The following is a 21,213-nucleotide window of genomic DNA, read 5'->3' as shown; positions in this document are numbered from 1 at the left end:
TCAAAGAAGTTACCAGTGGGAAATGCTGCGAGTTCAAGTGATGTCACCAGAATACAGACAAACCTGCCTCAACTAGTTCACGCAAGAGGGGTTTTCCCTCCTTGTTCAATGTGGAAAGCCAGAAGACAGCTGGGACAAAGAACACGTGTAAACAAGGCAAACCTAATGATTTCCTAATTAAGAAGAAGATATTATCTTCTCATTAATTGGCAAGCTAATTGACCAAAACTCTACAGTACCACAATATGAGTCCTGGACTTAGAACCTAGGTGCCTGCAGTACACCAAAGTCTCCACACTCTAAAGCCCAGCCTCAAAGTTGACAGTTCTGCTTGGTTTATTCAAATACTGTACTCCACGACAGCTGTTGGACATAATACATTACAACAGCTGCTGTGACAGACACAAAGGACCTGGAATTTTAATTGGCCTCAACATTGCATTGTTTGTCTTTTCAGAGCTTGAAAAGAAAATATCCAAGGAACTGGGGGGAAAAATACCTAGTAAGACTAAGTGATGTTTGCCTTCTGGCAAGCAAGGTTAGGTTTTGTTTTGGCTACACAATTTTGTTCGCATTGTCTCTTTGAAATGACTGATCACAAGCAAACAGAGAGCAGTAGGAACCCTCCAATGCTCAAGAAAAGGGGTATTAACGGCAGGAAAAAATAGTAGGGAAGTCAGTAAATAATCCCTTTCAAACACTGGCTGAGAGCCAAGGTGGATCCCACAGTGTCTCAAGACTGAGTCAAAAGCAAGATTATTCACAAGCCCCCAGAATGTGCCGACCATAAACAGAACTCTTCATTACGGCCAATATTTTATTTGCAAGGGTGAAAAAAGTAGACGGGGGAGAGCTTACTTTCAGCATCAGCACAGAGCAGGAAGCAGAGGAGCAGTACTACTGGCCTGGCTACATGCATCCTCCGACAGCTTGGCACCAGCATACTTTGGCGGCTTCGATCACTGGCTTATAAGCCACTGCGAGTCTCTCCAATCTGAAATTCCAGATGAAGAATTTTCAAAGCCTGAGAGGAACAAGAAAGAGAGAGAGAGAAATATTTAGAATGTTTTTGCTCCTTCCTTTCCAAATACATAAACAATGCACACTTATAATGAGCAAGATAAAAGCATTGGATTCCAGTCTTGAAGGCTGGGATTAGCCTGGTAAAATAACCCGAGAGCAGCACATTTTAACAGCCACTATGTTCTTTTCCAAGGCACCTTGTAACCCAGGTTGTGATCAACAGTTCCTATGTGCTGCGGAGAGTCTCCTTTCCTTAGCCCCACATCATGAAAATGAGCTGTCATTCCTAATGATGTCCTACTTTAATACTTCAGCTGGAATAAGCCATACAGATACTCTAAAGAAGGGTTTAGAAGGATTCAACCTCCAGGACAAAAGCCTGCTAACAAACAACATATTGGAAGCTGATTTCCTTGCATCAGGTAAGAATGACAGAGCTAAATCTGCTTCTGTTCCTAATGCGCTATATGCAAGGCTAGGATATTGGTATTTGTGGATTAATCCAACCAAGTCTTATCTGGTGTGGCATCTTGAAAATCTGTCCACACAGAACTGTTATTGTTTCCTCTCTGATTTATCACTAAACACAAATTATATAATTCATGGATAAATTATGAATAAAGATTACATATTCCTGTTCAGTCGGTTTAATTTTGTATCTTGTATAAGAACTAATGAATAATACAGCATGAACATCTGCCTTTAAGAAGAAATCAATTTGACTCTACTTTATTCACTCCAACCAAGCTATGTCAGAAACATAACACACACACAAAACACATCGCCTCCAACAGGAAATTCTAGAGATATCCAAAAATAGATCTATGCCACTAACATAACTCTACAATTTAATTGTGGTTTTCTAAGCAGAGGTAAGATATATGCTTTGGCAGGTCTGAAACAAGCACAATAGAAAGAAAATACTATTTATATCATAATGCAAGAATTGCTTGCATGAAGGAAAGATTAAGATGAAAAAGGGGAGAGAAAATAATACTAATTATTATTCTACTGAAAAGGATTGCTACAGATCCGTGGGTGGTATGAAGAGCCTGTTTTAGATCACAGAATAATATTAAAAATCTACTTGAGATAAGAAAAAGAGAAGCAGACACTAGAACTCAGCTTTAATAAAGCTCATGGAAAACCGTCTCTTGATTTGATTGCTGCTATCACAAAACACAAACCTAACACAAAACACAAAACCCTCAGAAACCCTCAACGTGCTGAAAGCACCAGCTCTCTGCTTTCACCGCTACCATCTTTGTGCCAGCATTTCAAATGACAGCAAAGTCCATGAGACATCAGTCCTGTCGGACTCAATTTGTGTCTGTGCAAGCGTGTCAGAGCCAACTGCTGCAATAATGACTCCCATACTATCACAGAAGATGGGAAAGTGTATCAAATGCATTTTCAAAGACGAGATGAATTTGGCTTTTGCATCTACCCATCTGAAGGAGTAATGACAAAGGATCGAACTATTTCCAGATACTGATGGCCATGTGGAGGGCGGGCGGGAGGGTGAGGTGGATCTGAACATTGGCAGCGCACAAGTTTTCTAACAGTGCCTTTAGAGAAGGCACATATAAATTAATGAGCAAATAAATGGTTCAGGGGAGTAATGAAGAAGAAAATTGTGAGCTGCATCAAAGACCTTTTCAACTAAGTTATTACTTTAATGTAGCGCTGGGGGAGGGGAGGAGATTTTTCTCCTGCGGTTCAAATGTGCAATGAAGCTTTTGGTAGCAACTGAACAGACCATAATACAACTTTTAAAAAGGGGTGTATTCTATACAGCCATCTGGCAGTTTTCACTCTCTTGCTGCCCAAATATTTATTTATTTATCTTGGTCTTAAAGATTTTCTAGAGATAACCTTGCCTTCTCATATTTTGAAATGCCAATTAGTGAGACCATTTCGCCCCTCCCTTTTCAGTCACATCCTTTTTTTCTTTTTTTGAAGTTCCTATCAGGTTTTTCTGGGAGGATAAAATGAGGAAGGATACATACCCCTTCCTAGCTCACGTAAGACATATTTGCTTATGTGTTGCTTGACTGGGTCAGAAACAGGGCCGGATTTAGGTTTGATGAGGCCTTGAGCTACTGAAGGTAATGGGGCCCTTCATATGTCCAGCTGTCCTTTGTCAACAACCAATTGTCACTTTTTTGTTGTTGAATATATGCTTTATGGTAATTTATGGACCTAATAGGTATCTAAAGCCATTTGCACATGCAGAATGTAGGCACCCTATATATAGAAATGAGCAAACCAGTGATATTTTAGTGAGCAGGCTAGCAGGCAGGGCCCATTACTTACATCATAGCAGCAAGCCTACAGAACACAAAACCCTGTTGCTGTATGTAGGTTTAATTTTATTTGTTTTTTATCTTGTATTTTAGAAATATACATCCAGGTATTTTTTCTCTTTAATTTTTTGGGCCTCCAAGAGTGTGGGGCCCTAAGCTATAGCTTGCTTATATGTAAATCTGGCACTGGTCAAAAAGCACATTCTTCATCATGGCTGACAATCCTGGCAGTCATACATACCCCTTTGGAATCTTAAGGCAATGCAATGGATTACTTGCTCCGCCCAAGGTATGATGGAGAACAGCAACAATTGACAAAAGATGGACATAATACAGTACAAGGACAGGAAGAAACATCATGGACAGAAAAATAGCCACACACAAGAAGAAGAAAGAGAGAGTCTGAAGGCTTTGCCTGTAGTAGGACTTTAAATTATTTGAGGTGTTAATGTGAATGGAAGTTGTTAAAATTGCAGCTGCAATATAAGGGTTTGTTATTCTGGCTGGTATGTACCGGTAATTGGAATTTGTAAGTTTTTTGAATGCAGAGTTAAAGTAAATTATCAAATCATCAGTTCTAGCACGTAGGGGATCAACAAAAGAATAAAATTTGGCATCTGAACAATTGGCATTATTAGTTGTATTATAATTTGGTATTGACAATGAGGCATTTATTGGGTTACTGTAACTGAAAACTAATAAAAATGATTACACACAGGAATCTTAAGACAATACTATGAGCCTTCAGGGTGATGGTCACTTCCTTTCTTCCTGCAATATACTTAAGAGATGCTTCTGAAATTCTATTAAGCCAAATTAGTTCACCGATTTTGGAGTCTGTTAACAAATCTTGTTTTAATAAATAAACAAATAATATATTTTTATTATTCTAAATTCTGCTCACAACACATCGCATGTGGTTTGTTGCGGCTTTTAGTTCCTTCAGTTGTTTTGCTTTGTTTTGCCCCACATAAGCGATAGCAAACCTCAGCCCCAGGGGCCAGATTCTGCCCTCCAGTCCTCCCTGTCTGGCCCTCATAATTCTCTCCAGGCCACGCCCATTCCACAGACCATTTCCCGAGCCTACCCCTTTCCAGGCCTGCTTGGCAACTTCCTTAAGTATTTTCTTTAAAAACTAACAAATTTTATTGTGGTTTTTTTAATGAATACAAATACAATAACCATTAAACATCTGATCGACACATGAAGCACTCTGAACAGGACCCCAGAAGAAGTATCATGTTTTTCTTCAAGGCGCACACATTTTTTTCCAGGACTGAAGAACCCCGGGACCAGATGGTTTTAGCAGGGAATTCTGTAAAATCTTTAGAGAGGAAGTCACACTTTGGTTGGTGAACGTGCACAATGCTATTCTGGGAGGTGTAAAAATCCTTAGTTATGGAGGGAATTGCAGTTGGTGGGAACTGTATGGGCACTACCAGTCCTACCCCCAGTGGGCCACTGTAGATAAAATAGCTAACCCCTTTCTTCATGCTACTATGTTAGTTTGGTGGCAATGGTGCAATGTATTAGCAGCGGGCAAGTCCTCCCTTCCTTGCTCATCCAAACTCCCACAACAATGACAAAGATCTTCAGTATTGTGGATGAGAGTCCAACGGTGTTTTCTGGGTGAACCATCTCATCGAGAAAGGGCACCCTATTTCAAAAGGCTACTCTTTGTGAGAAATTGGGGCTTGTGAAATACAACTGGTTCCATCTAGTGCAAGGCCTATTGTTCCTAAAAGGCTTAGCATCTGTTCCTCCGATCAAGCAAACATTTTTAAGGAGTGGTCTCCCAGTCCTACAAGTTGCTACGTGAAGAATTCATGGGCTCTTCAGAGACCCTGTGGGTCAGAGGCATAGTGTTGAGCAGCACATGTTTCTGGGGAGCATGGCTCCCTCCGCCCTCCCCAAACCAGTCCTGTACTGCTTTGCGAGCACTCGGAGAGGGAGGTTTGAGGGACGCAGTGGCCAGGCACTTTGACCCCAATCTCACCTTTCCTGGTGAGGCTGGTATCGAGAGGTGCAAGACTACCACATCCCACACCAGCCTAAATGAGGAGCCTTTACATCTAGGGAGGGTGGCGCAAGGAGAGTGCAACAACCATGCCTCTCCGGCTCCATCAAATATTAAAAATTATCAAAGTTAAACTGGAATTCAGGACAAAACACAAGACAGAGTTAACCCATGGAACAGGAAAGAAAGGGGGATACAGAACACTCATGCTTGAAAATGTATAATTACATGTCAAGGACAAATCTCATTTGAGATGCATCCACACACACACACACCCCGCGCACCCTCTTGTGTTACGTAATATTTCTGATTTCAATGTGTTGCTCCAAAAACACTTCTTGCGCCTCTCAATATTTTCAGAAAGATTGTGAATGGGAATCTATGTCACAAAATGTCACGCGGAAAAGAAGGTGATGCATTCTGTAGCTATAAACACCGTGCTCTGTTCACCTCTCCATGCAGACGTAAGTGATTAACAATAGCAAAGTCTTTGGCACTGTGCCCCGAGTGGCTCTCATTATCGTTCACATCACACAACCCGGAGCCCTTTCCTGATCCTTTCCTTTGCACACTTTCGGAGTGCCATGACGTTAACTAACCAGAAAACATACTAATATGTTCCCCTGCGACCCTTGCCCTTTTAGGGAGGGGGGAGAACTCTGTAGCTTCTTGTATGACTGCGATAGGCTTTTAGTATTTCAGGCTGTGAAAACACACGCATCTGGAATAGGAAAGTGCCATTTTAAAATACTGTTAGTGAAGCCATGCGGATGACAGGGCTGGTAACACTGGGCAGGAACAAGGTAGGATATAGGCAAATGCTGTCAAGCAGCTCCACAAAAGCTCTGCTTTAGTTCTGACCTACAACATACTTTAACCTCGGCCCTCAACCTCTCTCATTGATGGACAAACAATCGTGCCAAATAGTACTGAATAGGGTAGCAGGAATTCTTCTTCCACTACACTTGCTTTTAAATTAAATCTCTAACTCTAAGAACCCTTTTCAATACCGAGCAACATCCTCCTGTCCATTGTGTATGCTACTGAGTCACATTTAGCTCCAAATGTCCAACAGCAGAAAGCTAATCCAGACTGGCATATTTCAAAAAGAGAAAATAAGAAAGCAAGAAGATTAAGTTCAATACTAAGGAAACGGGAATTGTATACAATTTAGGAAAGAAGTGTCATTTGGGATTTGTGAAGGAAACATGCACAAAAAGTAAAATTATATTGCCCTATATTGCAAACTCCTCTTTCTAGAGAGAACTTTGCAGGAGTTGGGGGCACTGTTGCATCTTACTTCATGCACTGAAGCTCCGAAGGCAGTGAAATGTTTCAATATTGCCATTACTGATGCTCTTTTCATGAAGCATAGCAAAACACAATACTTCATAAATATTTTATTCATGGGAATGCCCTTTGCTAAGAACACTAGTATGTAGAAATTTTTGCATGCAGGGATTCTATATATGCACACAGGCCAATCCATGACAATATCTGCACAATACAAGGGCGGGGGGATTTAAGAAAGAGAATGAAGGCTACTGAAACAGACACAGCAAGAGATTTTTTAAGAAGAATGCTGAAACAGTATGTTGTACCTTCAACAGAGCACTGGTCAACAGCATAGGTCTGCATAGTTAAAGCTATGGTTTTACCAGTAGTGACTTATGGAAGTAAGAGCTGGACCATAAAGAAGGCTGATCGCCGTAGAATTGATGCTTTTGAATTATGGTGTTGGAGGAGACTCTTGAGAGTCCCATGGACTGCAAGAAGATCAGACCTATCCATTCTGAAGGAAATCAGCCCTGACTGCTCACTGGAAGGACAGATCCTGAAGCTGAGGCTCCAATACTTTGGCCACCTCATGAGAAGAAAAGACTCCCTGGAAAAGACCCTGATGTTGGGAAAGATTGAGGGCACAAGGAGAAGGGGACGACAGAGGACGAGATGGTTGGACAGTGTTCTTGACGCGACTAACATGAGCTTGACCAAACTGTGGGAGGCAGTGGAAGACAGGCATGCCTGGCGTGCTCTGGTCCATGGGGTCACGAAGAGTCAGAAACGACTAAACAACAAAACAGCAACAACAAGAAATGAATCTAAATAAAATCAAATAACGTTACCACACCAAATAAATTTGAAGACTCATGAACAATGTTCTTAAAATGTCACGTTCCCAACAGATTTTCTACAGAACTAAAACATGTGGTTGATTTTTGTATGACATCTGCTTAAAGATATTTGTATATTATGATATTCTAATACAGTGGTGCCTCGCAAGACGAAAATAATCCGTTCCGTGACTCTCTTCGTCTAGCGGTTTTTTCGTCTTGCGAAGCAACCCTATTAGCGGCTTAGCGGATTAGCGCTATTAGCGGTTTAGCGGCTTGGCGGCTATTAAAGGCTTAGCGGCTAAAAGGCTATTAGCGGCTTAGCGGCTTAGAAAAGGGGGGGGGAGCGAAAAAAAATTGCAAGACTCGCAAGACGTTTTCGTCTTGTGAAGCAATCCCATAGGGAAAATCGTCTTGCGAAGCAACTCAAAAACGGAAAACCCTTTCGTCTAGCGGGTTTTTTGTCTTGCGAGGCATTTGTCTTGCGGGGCACCACTGTAGTGATACTGATCTCACATCAATATTTTTATTCTATAAAAGAAGTAGCCAAACTGAAATATATATCTGCCTATCAGTTATTCAAAGCTTGCATTTGTCCTACATCTGCCTTTAAAAAGTGAGGGCTCAATCTTGCAATGAACATTTTTTATTGAACATCCTCATGCACATTGCAAAGTTAAGACACTAACAGGACAACCTTATACCTATCTACCTAGAAGTCAGTCTCACTGAAGCTTACTGCCAGGTAAGTGGAGATAGGATTACAATGGGATTTCTGAGAATACCTATAGGATTAATTGACTAAGAATTTTTTTATGATTCCTATATAAACCTTAAAATCAGACATGAAATTTCCTGTTTCAGAAAAAGGTAATGAGAATGTATTGCTTGCTGTTGTATCACCCAGTCAAGAGTATATACTAGCATGTCAACTAAGCAACCAACCTAGAAATCTGAATCTGGGAAATAAATTGTACAAATGCAAATGTTCTGCCTCCATCCAGAAATAGAGCGTATTTTCTTTAACTTACTGAATGGAGACAAATTAATGTGAAAGGGAGCTCATGGCAATGGGGACAGTCAAAAACTGCATTGTACATACAAGCCATACTAGACCCTCGTCTTGACGTAGAGTAGACCTTCCAGGTTTGGCCCTGCTCAAGTATCAGTGCCTCTCCCCCAAGAATATACGCCCAATGCCTCAGTCAAAGTCTACCTACATCTGGAATCCATGAAGGAGGAGGAGGAGGAGTTTGGATTTGATATCCCGCTTTATCACTCCCCTTCAGGAGTCTCAAAGCGGCTAACATTCTCCTTTCCCTTCCTCCCCCACAACAAACACTCTGTGTGGTGAGCAGGGCTGAGAGACTTCAGAGAAGTGTGACTAGCCCAAGGCCACCCAGCAGCTGCATGTGGAGGAGCGGAGATGCGAACCCGGTTCACCAGATTACGAGTCTACCACTCTTAACCAACACACCACACTGGCTGTCCAGTTGTGGCAAATTTTAGAATCCAAGAACATTGTCCTGTGCAGTTTTTATATTCATCTTAGGTTAGGCCTTTGCTCCCTTGGAGCAGGGTTCACTCAACTGAGGGAACCATTTCAAAAAGAAAGACCAATGTTTTTAACAAAGCTTAAAATATGCATTGCTAACTATTTAAGGTGAAACTACAAAACACAGTGTATCTTAAGAAAACGTACTCTTTGTGTCTCTCATAACAAATACAGTCATACCTTGGTTTTCGAACAGTTTAGTTCTCATCTTAAACATTTTGGCTCCTGAATGCCACAAACCCAGAAGTGAGTGTTCTAGTTTGCGAACTATTTTTGGAAGCCGAACATCCAACACAGCTTCCACAGCTTCGGTTTCTGAACGTTTTGGAAGTCAAACGGATTCCGGAATGGATTCTGTTTGACTTCCAACGTACGACTGTATAGCAAAGTTATGAACTCATGTCAGACAATCGGCCTTAGCAAAATAATGAAAGGATTTGTGCAGTCCCATAGAAACCTACTACATGGCCCTGTTTAATTGTTCATTACAATAGGTGCTCAGTGTTAAGAATGTCTTAGCCAGAAATATGTGTACTTTTGAGAATAAATAAAATGTCCAGAACAAAGGAGGCAGGAGGGGAAGTCTCCTGCCATCTACAAATGGCCCCGCTAAAACAGAAGTGCCAGAGTTGGGGGTTGCTCAGTTAGCAACTCTTACATTATATTAAGGAACTTAGGCTGTATTTGAACAGTATTTCTATTGTATGGAGGAAGCAGTTCAAGGTAGCTAAGAAGAAGCATCAATAATATGTTGAGCTCATGCATGCAATTCCACATCTACTTCTGGGGCTGTTTTGTAAACAGATTTCATGCTCAACTGCTGACCAGGGAGGAACATCAATAACTGCCGAGCCCCTGTCATAGAGGCAGAGAAAATTTGTACAGTCCAGTGGTCACAAATGACTTGGCCCACCCCTAATTCAGGAACACCACCGGGCGAAAGGAATAGAAAGGCAATCAGGACAGAAAATGATAGAACACATTAGTTGAGCAAGGAATTATTTTCTACTACAAGAAGAATATAGGATTTTGAATTGTTTCTTCACCGATACATTTCAAAGGCTTAAAATAAAATAAAATAGACATGATAACTAATACACTCCTAGAATGTCTACAACTGCCTGAAGTCTGTATTCGACAGGTTTCTTTAGCAAACCAGCACTATCAGTTTGTTAAAAAAAAAAATTCCCAGTTCAAATTTTCTAGTTACATCTTGTCTACATAAAATGCTTACTGTATCCATCAATCAGTTACTTCCTAATTGACCAGAGGCATAGTTTAGGTAGTAGTGTGCAAAGTTAGAAAATATCATTAACAAAGCATGTAAGATATTTGTGGCTGCTTTCTATGACTAAGGAATTACATACTAGAGGCATATCAATGTACCTTTAAATTATGCAGAACAATAGAGAAATCCCACGGTTCTCCATGTTTGCAGTGTTAACTAATTAATTCCATCAACAAATTGACTGCTAGAGTGCTCTCCCAATTAAAATTTGTTCTCTGTTACCAGCATGGGACACTACACTAGAGTGTCTCTGCTGCAGAGGCAAAAAGAAAATGGAAAATGGCATACTACAGACATCCCACAGACTACAGAAAAGGAATGTCCACTTCACTCATCTCTTTGCATGGCAAGGTCCCACCCCCCACCCCCAGAGGTTGAATAAAGACACTTGACACCAGTATTTTAGGTTAATAGGCTAAAAAAGGCCACAACTTTATTGGTTACAGATTGTGAGCGGTATTGGCTTAGGCATTGGACCTAACCGACTATATCTGACTCCTGCCCATCTGCAGGGAGTCTGGGAAGGGTTAACCACCAGTAGGGGTAGTCCTGCTGATGCACATCAACTAGGAGCTCCTCCAGGGGTCACCGATAGGGGTCGTGCCTTAGGCCTCACCGGGCTTCGGACAGGGCCACGCGCCCCAGAATCATTTAATGGAATATGCTTCAATGTGTGGGGCAGGTGATGGCACTACCTCCCCTCATCTCTTCTCCAGACATATTCCAATGCCTAAACGCCTAATCTTACCAAGTTGTGACAATTTGCTATGAGGTAGGCGAAAACCAAGTGGCTGGTGCCAATTTGCCAAGTGGAAAAAGTCCTACCAGGTCCCTCAACGGCGACCAACCAAAGCCCATAGCAAGGTCAAGAGATGAAAAACCTAAAGGGCGGAAGGGTGGGAAAACCGGAGCAGCTGGAAGCGTGAAAAGGGGAGAGCTCCCTGTTGCGTTCTGCTTAAATCAAGCAGGCCACACCCCCAGACCAATTGGATTGGTCGCCTGGTCAGTGACGCGGCCGGGAATCCCCCCCAATCGTGTGTGGCTGACCACACACCCCACGCACATGGAGGGGTCATGAGAGCCCGCAACCCCACCTCCTCCTTAAGGCGGAAGTGGCTTTAGCTTACTAGCTAGTACCAGAAAATTCAAAGGTGATAAGTCATTCGGTTTCTGTGTATTTACAAGAGATGGCACACAAAGGGGGAAAGAGGTAGCAGCCCTGCTTTGATGAAAAGACAGAAGATGTGGTATCACATTCACATGTCCACCTCTCCAGCACATGGTGGGACACAAGACGTATGAGCTCATACTTCTTGTTACATTCACTCAGAAATTTCCCAAGTTTTACTCCAGAAAGCCAGAACTCATGTTTCCCAGGCAATCTGAGGTTGTAAAACCACGCCACCATTCGTGACAGCCGTCTCTTTTCCTGAAATGCCTCCTGGCCAATGCCCCACCCACAAAACACATTCCTCCTCCTGTTACTTCCTATTTACTTCCTCTTCACTTGGTGTAAAGGAAGAAAGGACTAAGGTTTTCTCCTTAGATATTATTATTATTATTATTATTATTATTATTATTATTATTATTATTATTTCCCTCTCCGTGGCTCTAACATGCTGGGTAGCACTACACCAAGGTGCAAAAGAAAGGGGAATTTTGGAGTGGTAGCTTCCCCAAAGGCTACTGCAATAACATATATTAATTACTCTTTGTCCTTCTGCATGATATGGCTCTTAAAAATTCCTTGCTAAATCAGAAAATGGGTTCCACCCACCACTTCCTATAGACAAACCTTAGTTTCCAGCACCACAAGGCATTATGTTAATGTCATATTTCTCCACAGTGAATTTCCCCCCCTCACTTTACCTTTTTATTTCACCTTATGGTTTCTAAGTTACCCGTTCTACTTGTTGCCTAATCAAATGGAAGCAGGAGTGACTGAGACTGTGAATTCACAGAATGGATTCAGGACAGTAATCCAGCTTCAGCTAGTTTTAGCCTGACTGCACTTTTATTATAAAGTTTCCTGATGGCAATATAGCCATATTAGATTTAAAGATGGAGAGCTAGAGTGGTTGTTTTTCAAAAGCAATTGGCAGCATAAAATGATTTGATACAAATACTTTGTGAAGCAATAGTAGCACAATAGACTCCACACATTAAAATAAGCCAAAGTAGCACAAAATTTTGCAAATTTCCTGATCTTTTGGAAATTAAATTAATTCATTACTGAAAATGAGAAAATGTGTGTGTGTGTGAAATATAATTACAGTGGTACCTCAGGTTAAGTACTTAATTCATTCCGGAGGTCTGTTCTTAACCTGAAACTGTTCTTAACCTGAAGCACCACTTTAGCTAATGGGGCCTCCTGCTGCCGCCGCACCGCCGGAGCCCGATTTCTGTTCTTATCCTGAAGCAAAGTTCTTAACCTGAAGCACTATTTCTGGGTTAGCGGAGTGTGTAACCTGAAGCGTATGTAACCCGAGGTACCACTGTATTTTATTAGTTATTTATTAGATTATTAGGTTAGCTCTGACTAGGAATCAAGAGCCAACAAAACCTAAAGAATCTTCTGTCTATGAGGTGTTGCTTCTCACTCTAGACAAGAAAACAAAAAGCTATTTGTGACAGAAAATAATACAGTGGAACCTCAGTTGTTGAATGCTTCAGAAGCCAAACAATTAGGAACCCAAATGCTGACAACCCGGAAGTGAATGCTCCCGTTTTCGAACACACCTTGGAAGTCAAATGGCTTCCGAGGCATGTTTCTCCATTTTTGATAAGGAATTTGCTAACCAGCAATTGTGCCTCAGTTGTCGAACACTTTGGAAGTCGAATTGTCTTCCTGAACGGATTACGTTCGACAACTGAGGTTCCACTGTATGAGCTTAGATGCAAAATTAGGTGAGAGCAAAAAATGCATATAAAGTGCTGTTAAAATGTGTACAATAATAAAATAAGGTTTTAATCCCACAGAAAACACAAATGTACCATGAATACGGGAATAAAATTATTAAAAGGCAACAGTACGAATCTTATCTATCCAAACTGATGCTGGAGACCAAAGATTTTGACCCCCAAGGGGTCTTCCTCAGAAGTCAAGGAATTTGCAAGACACAAGTTACCCACTTTGTTGTTCTTTATAGAAGTTAAGAAGATGAGCTGGCCAATCATATCCATAAGGTTAATATGCAAACGTGCTGAACCTGAAGATATAGAAGATGATACATTTATATATATTTTTTGCCATTTTTGTTAACCACCCTGTGGCCTTGTAGTAAAATCTCAGCAAGAGCAGCATGTTCACAAGAAAAGAAAAGAGTTGCACCACGGCTCTCCTAGTCATTAAGCTTTCATCTGCGCATGCACGCTCATCTGCGAATATACAGCGGCTGTTCGGGTATGTTCACATTGCCAATGGCTCCATCCCCAGTATTTTATTCAGACTGACGATGGTTTAAGAATAAAACTCAACAAACAAATAAGATTTGCACGTCAAGCCCCGAAACCCGCCCCCAAGGAAATAAAGACGCAATGGACGCAGAAATTAGTTTAAAGGTTAATGGGCAAATTTAGGCCACAACTTTATTGAATACACAAGTGTGACTGGTATTGGCTTAGGCATTGGTATCAAAGATTATAACTGGCTCCTGCCCACCCTACAGAAAGCCTAACAGGGTAAACTTCCGACAGGAGAGCTCCATCAATGGCTATTGACTGGTGCTTACCCCTGGCGTTCCCAGGGGTCCTGGCATGGCCCTAGCCCCTCCCTGGGCTTTGGACGAGATCCAGACCCCTGGATTCCTTTAACAGAATACCCTATAAAATGGAAGGGCAGGTGATGGCTGCACCTCCCCTCCCCACACTGCGCTAAACCAATGCCTAACCGCCACACAAGCCTCGCGCTCACCGCCAATACCACCTGTAGCCATTCCTTCAAGCCATCTGTAATCTCTGCTAGCATTTGTCAAGAAACTACAGGATCGATGTGGACTGTGGCTAAGATTGTGTGTATGCAGCTTCCAAAATCAGCATTCCTTAGTCAATGGAAGACATTGCTCCAATGTAGAGATCATTAACTAAGTGTCAACAGACTTTTCATGGTTGAGGAATGGTGTTGATTTGCCCCTTCACCATGCGCGCGCACACACACACACACACAAACCCACACACAACACCCCTCAACTGTCCAGCTCATGCAATTATGGAAATGAGACATCTTTGCATAGAGGCCTTCATATGGAACCTATCTAGGTATCACGTATTGCTTTAAGATAGTCAGTGGAGAAGCTACCCCACAATTTTTCCACCATACACAGTCTGCTGCCAGCTAGTAATTGCAACAGCCACTGCTTCATGGTCATGCGACTCTGTTAAATGGTTCTCCTATTTATCTGAACTTTTGATATTGATCATACTCTAGAAGAAGCTGGGTACAAATAAAACTGTTTACTGGAGAAGAGGCATAGCTGATTTCCAAATCAATCCTGACTGTTTCATTATACACCAACTGTGCTTGCATTGTAAGGTTACAAGGATATGTTGAAGAGTTGCATGAAGCCAACACAGTTGGGACATAAGCTTGCTTTCCATCCATTATTACAATTGATTGTAAAGCTAGAAAAATGGTTTGAGATAAAAGAATAATCTCAGTTACATAATGGCTGATCACTTTGCCCTTATAGCTACCAAGCAAGATCTATTTACCAACATGATATTTTCCCCATGCTGGCAGGACTTTACTTCAGTTACACACAACCAGTACCTGACAGATAAACTACAAAGAAACATTGAATTCTTTGCAATTCAATGTTTCAGATATTTATATTCTCTTATAAACAAGTCAACATTCCCCCAGAAGCTTATATTCCTGCATTCCAGGGGGTTGGACTAGATTATCCTCAGGGTCCCTTCCAATGCTATGATTCTGTGATTCTAAATGTCTGGTATTTCACATTTATTTATTTTTCATTTACGATCACCTGTCAGTTTAATTTCAGAAAACCAGTTGGGAGGTGGGGAAAGCAATGATGTTTCTTTCAGAGGTTATTTTAATATTTAAAACCCTCTAATAAATTGCTCTTATCTTAAAACAAAACATTTTCTTTTTTCCCTCTGTAAGACGATAATGGAGAGTTCTGTACGGAACACTGCAGTGTGTACTTTGAGGGGGTTTCATCTTTCAAAAGAATAAATGCTTGAGCAACTGATGCTAACCCAAGGAAGTTACTGCTGCACATTCTATTATAATGGATAAGTCTCTTGATGTGTGTGCTCTCCCTGGAGTATTGTTCCAGATTGATTACCATCTTTATAATGAAATGCTCAATTACTGCTTTGAAATAGGTAATTATAAAGAGAGTGTGTATTTTCCAGTTGGGGATTTTGTTTTGATCCCCCTCCCTCTTTTAATTATCACTGCATGAAAGGCGAGTGAAGAAGTTTCAACTGCAGCTCAGTTTTCTTTCTAAAAAATGAAAACTATTTGTGGTGCTATTCATAAAATTTATATCGGATCCCCAATTGTGGTTTAAAGTTTTATTTCCCACTATCAAGGATAGAGCAAATGCAGTGTGTCTGTGTGCGCTGCCACAATTTCTTGGGAATATTTGTCCCTGAACAATGGAGTCAATCTTGGTAAACAACTTCATGAAGTGTATAACAGGATACAAATATTGGCCAACTGCAAATGGATTAAGACTAGTAGGACACCTGTGGGCCCCGATGCAGCTGTGCAGATCAGAGCCCTGTTCCATATCTTCTTCTTCATAGTATTAGGCTGCCTATTTCGTTCTGTTGCCTCACTTTCAAGCCTGCCTGGAAAGTATATGCTATGACCTGGGAAATATTAGCTGTACAGTCATACCTGCATTTTTTCGGGTTACGGACCACCCAAACCCAGAAGTACCAGAATGGGTTACTTCCGAGTTTCAGCGGTCGCGCATGCGGAGAAGCGCTAAATTGTGCTTTGCGCATGCGCAGAAGTGCTGAATCGCAACCTGTGCAGACGCAGATGTGCAGACGCGGGTTGCGAACGCTGCGAGTTGCGAGTGTGCATCCCACACGGATCACGTTTGCAACCCGAACGTCCACTATAACAACGTATGGGTGGATGTTGGCCAAAGTGGGAGGCGGCCATTCACACATGCTCAGAAACAGCGTTTCCTGTTTAATGTTTGATTATGTTTTTATATGTGCTGGAAGCCGCCCAGAGTGGCTGGGGCAACCCAGCAAGATAGGTGAGGTATAAATAAAAATTGTTGTTGCTGTTGTTGTTGTTACTGCTTCATACGGGTAGTTTTCATACCGGTAGTGGGACGCGGGTGGCACTGTGGTCTAAACCACTGAGCCTCTTGGGCTTGCTGATCAAAAGGTTGGTGATTTGAATTCCTGCGACGGAGTGAGCTCCCATTGCTCTGTCCCAGCTCCTGCTAACCTAGCAGTTAGAAAGCACACCACTGCGAGTAGATAAATAGGTACCACTGTGGCAGGAAGGTAAGTGGCATTTCCGTGTGCTCTGGTTTCCGTCACAGTGTTCTGTTACGCCAGAAGAGGTTTAGTCATGTTGGCCACATCACCCGGAAAACTGTCTGTGGACAAACGCCGGCTCTCTAGGCCTGAAAGCGAGATGAGCAACTTTGACTGGACTTAACGGTCCAGGTGTACTTTACCTTTACCTAGTTTGCGGACTTGGTTCCATGAACCAAAGCATATTCTGACCGCCAGCAAGCCCGCCCTAGTATTCCAATGTCATATGAACTGTGCAGTTAAGGCCAGTTGTATCCCTTTTAACAATGACACCAAAATTGTGAAGTTCCCTTCCCAAGGAGATGTGTCTTGTTTTTTTCCTTTAATTTTTTTGGGGGCCCCCAAGAGAGTGGGGCCCTAAGCTATAGCTTGTTTGGCTTATACGTAAATCTGGCACTGAACAGAACCGATATTCAGCAGACTATACAGAGACTCTTCCTTTATACATTCCATCCTGCAACCTGAAGACAGCTGCTTTGTCCAAATGCCTTTCAAAACAATTCTTCTATGAATTGACAGGCATTTTTCCTGAGGGTTAACTGGATCTAAGGGGGTGGAGAAAGTGCTTTTAATTTCAAGGGTCAGAAGTTAGGAGGAAAACTATAAATATTTCCATTCCTGAGCAGTCCTCCTGCTGCAGCAGCAGGCCATTAATTTTGAAAGAGGTTTTGCTGCTGAAGGAAGTCTTTCAGTTGCTGATGTGTTGGGTTAGTTTATACTGCTTGCTTTAGATTCCAAGATACGCCATAGGTGGTGAATTATTTATTCTTCCTTTATTAGACAAAGGATAGCAAAAGCATTTGGACTGCGTGAGAAAATGCAAACTATTTGTCTGATCACCAGTGGCCAGGATTTGTAAATTAAACTGGAATTAATCAGAGTGAGTCTCAGCACTATCAAACAACCACGGTAAGGGTACTGGCACAAGGGTGTGTGTTAAAAATGGGTTGTGATTTTAATGAGGTGTGGTGTTCACTGGCAGACCAGCAAAATGAGGCTGAGCTATGCTTTGTATCTTTGGGAGATGGAAGGGAAACAAATTCCAGAAACATAATCCTACTTCAGAACTTGAAGGGGGATGTATCATGCATTCCTTTACTTTACAAAGATTAGATACAGTTCTAATGAATGCTAGAAGGATGCTACCAAGTAGAATTGATATATTTATTCGCTGGAGGAAACTGCTTCATAATGCAGTGTATCTTATATTGCTATTTTATTTTTTTTAGACTTTAATAAGTGAGGGAAAACTTCTTTCTGAATGCTGCTTGGACATAATAAGGCTCGGATTACTCAGACACCATTTACAAACTGCCACAGGAGTTTAGTTATTTCTTCTTCTGATACCATGACTTTTCAAGTTATCTTCAAGTACCTCCACACACACATCTACACTCATAATGATGTTCTGTTATTTGAATTCACCACAAACTACACAACAACGGATCGCTCACGGAAGGATTTTGGGTGGGAATATTTCTACTTCTCCCTCCCAAAACACGACTTTCACTTAAAAAGCAAAACAGATCAATTTTTTGGCACAGCTCAAATCTTTTTCTCCTGCTTTCAAACTCCCGGAACAACTGAAATAGTTCAAATGCAGAACGTGGACACAAGTGCTGTTTTTGGCACTTCCCACAACATTGGTGCCAAAGCTGTTGTGGACTATGACTCCCCTCATCCCTGTCAATGGGCCATGGTGGCTGGAGATGATGGAGAAAGTTATACAACCATTTATGGGGACCCAAAGCTGGGAAGACTGCACTAAACCATAGTTTATTGTTGTGTGCATGAGGTCAAGCTGATGGGACCCTTCTAGCGCAGCCACATCGAAAGTGCAGCCAGATCAAAAGCATTTTCTTCCATTGTTACCTAAACACAATTTGTTGTTACGTGGTAGCACTTGCTACAGTTTACTGGAAAATCTGACTTCAAATCGTGGTTAATCACCTTGGCTTTTCAGTAAACTATAGCTAACACTAACCACAGTTCTCAGCTAAGACATAGCAAGCCATAGTTAGTTGAACATGGAGGCAAATACTTTGATTCTCCCTCCTCCTTGCAGTGTAACAGAGGAGAAGATACAACAGGGCAGCGCATGACTCCAAAGCTCATGCTAATAATGCTAAACTATGGCTTAGTGTTTTATGCAGACCTGGCCAATATATGTAATTATTCATCTCTTTAGTATGTTGACTTTCCACTATACATCTAGCTGTATTTCCAAGACCTGGGTCTTTTAATAAATCTACATTTTATACAGATATTATGTCTTTTGAGAACACGTCCCCAACTAAGGCATATTCTATTCTATTGAATCCAGCTCCCTAAGATGCTAATGACTCATTTCTGAAACTGTTTCACATCTGGACCTCCCAGAGGCAAGAAGTGAAAGACAAATCAGCCTTGCTCAAGTGAATGCTGATGTAGACCAGTGAATAAAATTTATGACATTTACAGTAAACATTAAACTTACAGAATTGAAAAATATATAATTTGTATTGAGGTTCCAAGGGACAAAAGCCCCCCCCCCCCCAACTCTAATTAGAGAAATTTTTAGTTTCATTTTAATAGCATAGAAACAAGACAGAAAACTAACCCCATCGAGCAAAGTGAGCAATTCTGTATGGATGTTATAAGTAGAACAAGAGCTACTCCATAGTTGTAATTGAAAACAAAAACTTATTTAGGGTTGTTATATCACACTTTCCCTCCAATGCAAGATCCAAGGTAGCTCACATCTTAAATTAAAACAGATATAGCTAAAAAATCCCGCAATAAACTTAAATATTAAAAATCAATTAAATAACCCTATTAAAAAATAACTGAAAACGTATCATTGAAATGATACCAAATGATATCACAGAGCCCCTAAAGAAGACCTTGAGAAAAATACTCATTTCTCTTTTGACAAAGCAAAAAAACATGATTCTCAAAAGTGTATGGCCAGATACATTGTAGTCTGTTTTGAGTTCAAGAGTAATTCATGTTGCTATGCCTAGCAATTGTTTAATATCATGGAAGCTTTACGCAATTACCGTATTACATATTGGCTGTAGATTATCCCTTACTCTGGGAAGAAGAGATACTGACGTTCTTTCTGAATACATAATAAAATGAGCGAAATCATTTCTGAATGCTACTACATGACCTCCAAGCTGGTCTACTTATTCCATTTGCCATTTACAGATGAGTATTTACCCTAAACACTTAGAACACAATGCAGTTCTTTAATATGCATTGAACCATATGTGCATTCATCCTTGATAACGTGAAGTGCAAACTAGTTTGGAACAGACATTTAAAAAGGATTCTTATAATGTGCCCTGAAAACAGAAAGCCACTACAATGGAAACGAAAATGAAACACAGTTTCATATTGACTTGACAACCATTTCTTTAAGGCTTTACCTGCAGTTGCTGGACTATAGCCATGGGATTGTGATTATGCCTTTTCTTCTTCATCTAGGTATGTTCATGCTCTTACAAACTCTGAATCTCAAGGTTATGAGTTCAAGTCCCACAATGGACAAAGGACTCCTGTATTGCAGGGGGCTGGACTAATGGCCCTTGTGTTCCCTTTCAGCTCTACAATTCTGTGATTGTGTGACCATTGTTCTACATATGTATCCTTCACTTCCTCCAAGGATAGTGCATGGTTCCTTATCTTCCATTTTAGGTTAGATGGAGAGAAAGTGGCTGAGCCAAGGTCACCAGCTGAGCTTCATGACTGAATACTTACACAATACATGTCCTTTGATTTACACATATTCTTTGCAATCAACAGTTGCGTGGCAAGACCCCCCAAGCCGATCCTCCATTAAAGAAATTCACACAGACATGGATATTTTGTTTAAGGTTTTTAGGCAAAATTTTGGCCAAAACTTTATTGATTACAAGAATGAGAGCGGTATTGACTTAGGCATTGGCAAGACTATATCTGACACCTGTCCCCTTTGCAGGAAACCACCCAAAGGGAAACTGCTTCGGGGGAACCCACCTGCATCTCCCCTGGTGTTCCCAGAGGCCTGGCATGGCCCTCACCCTTCAAGCAGACTTCAGACAAGATCCAGGACCCAGATTTCTTTAACGGAATACCCTTGAAATGGAGGGGCAGGCAATGGCCAACCTCCCCTCCCCCATTCACCATAAGCCAATGCCTAACCACCAAACCTTACAAAGTTGTGACAATTGCTAAGAGGTAGGTAAAAACCAAGTGGCCCGTGCCAATTTGCCAAATGGAAAAAATTCCTACCCGGCCCCCGACTCAAGCTGGGCAACCAACCGAAGTTCAGAGCAAGGCCAAAGGAACTTAAATTAAAGGGAGGGTAGGCAGGTGTTTGGCAATGCGAAGCAGGAGCACATGTTGCACTGCCGCTT

The 21,213-nt window shown here is 41.4% G+C and overlaps 1 protein-coding gene across 28 annotated transcripts in view; it reads right to left on the bottom strand.

Moving 5' to 3' along the window:
- PTPRD (protein tyrosine phosphatase receptor type D) overlaps nucleotides 1–21,213 on the bottom strand; it is a 1,167,048-nt gene that overhangs the window by 320,016 nt on the left and 825,819 nt on the right. For all 28 annotated transcript variants that reach the window (XM_077921375.1, XM_077921383.1, XM_077921379.1 and 25 more), the window contains one exon: nucleotides 859–1,024. In XM_077921375.1, the coding sequence (XP_077777501.1) occupies nucleotides 859–943 (85 nt within the window). In that variant the 5' untranslated portion in view covers nucleotides 944–1,024. The remainder of the gene's footprint in view (nucleotides 1–858; nucleotides 1,025–21,213) is intronic.

The sequence above is a fragment of the Podarcis muralis genome, chromosome 17 (genome assembly GCF_964188315.1).
Source record: "Podarcis muralis chromosome 17, rPodMur119.hap1.1, whole genome shotgun sequence".
NCBI lineage: Eukaryota > Metazoa > Chordata > Lepidosauria > Squamata > Lacertidae > Podarcis > Podarcis muralis.
Note: the sequence above shows the minus strand (reverse complement) of the source record. Positions and strands in the feature narration are given on the sequence as shown.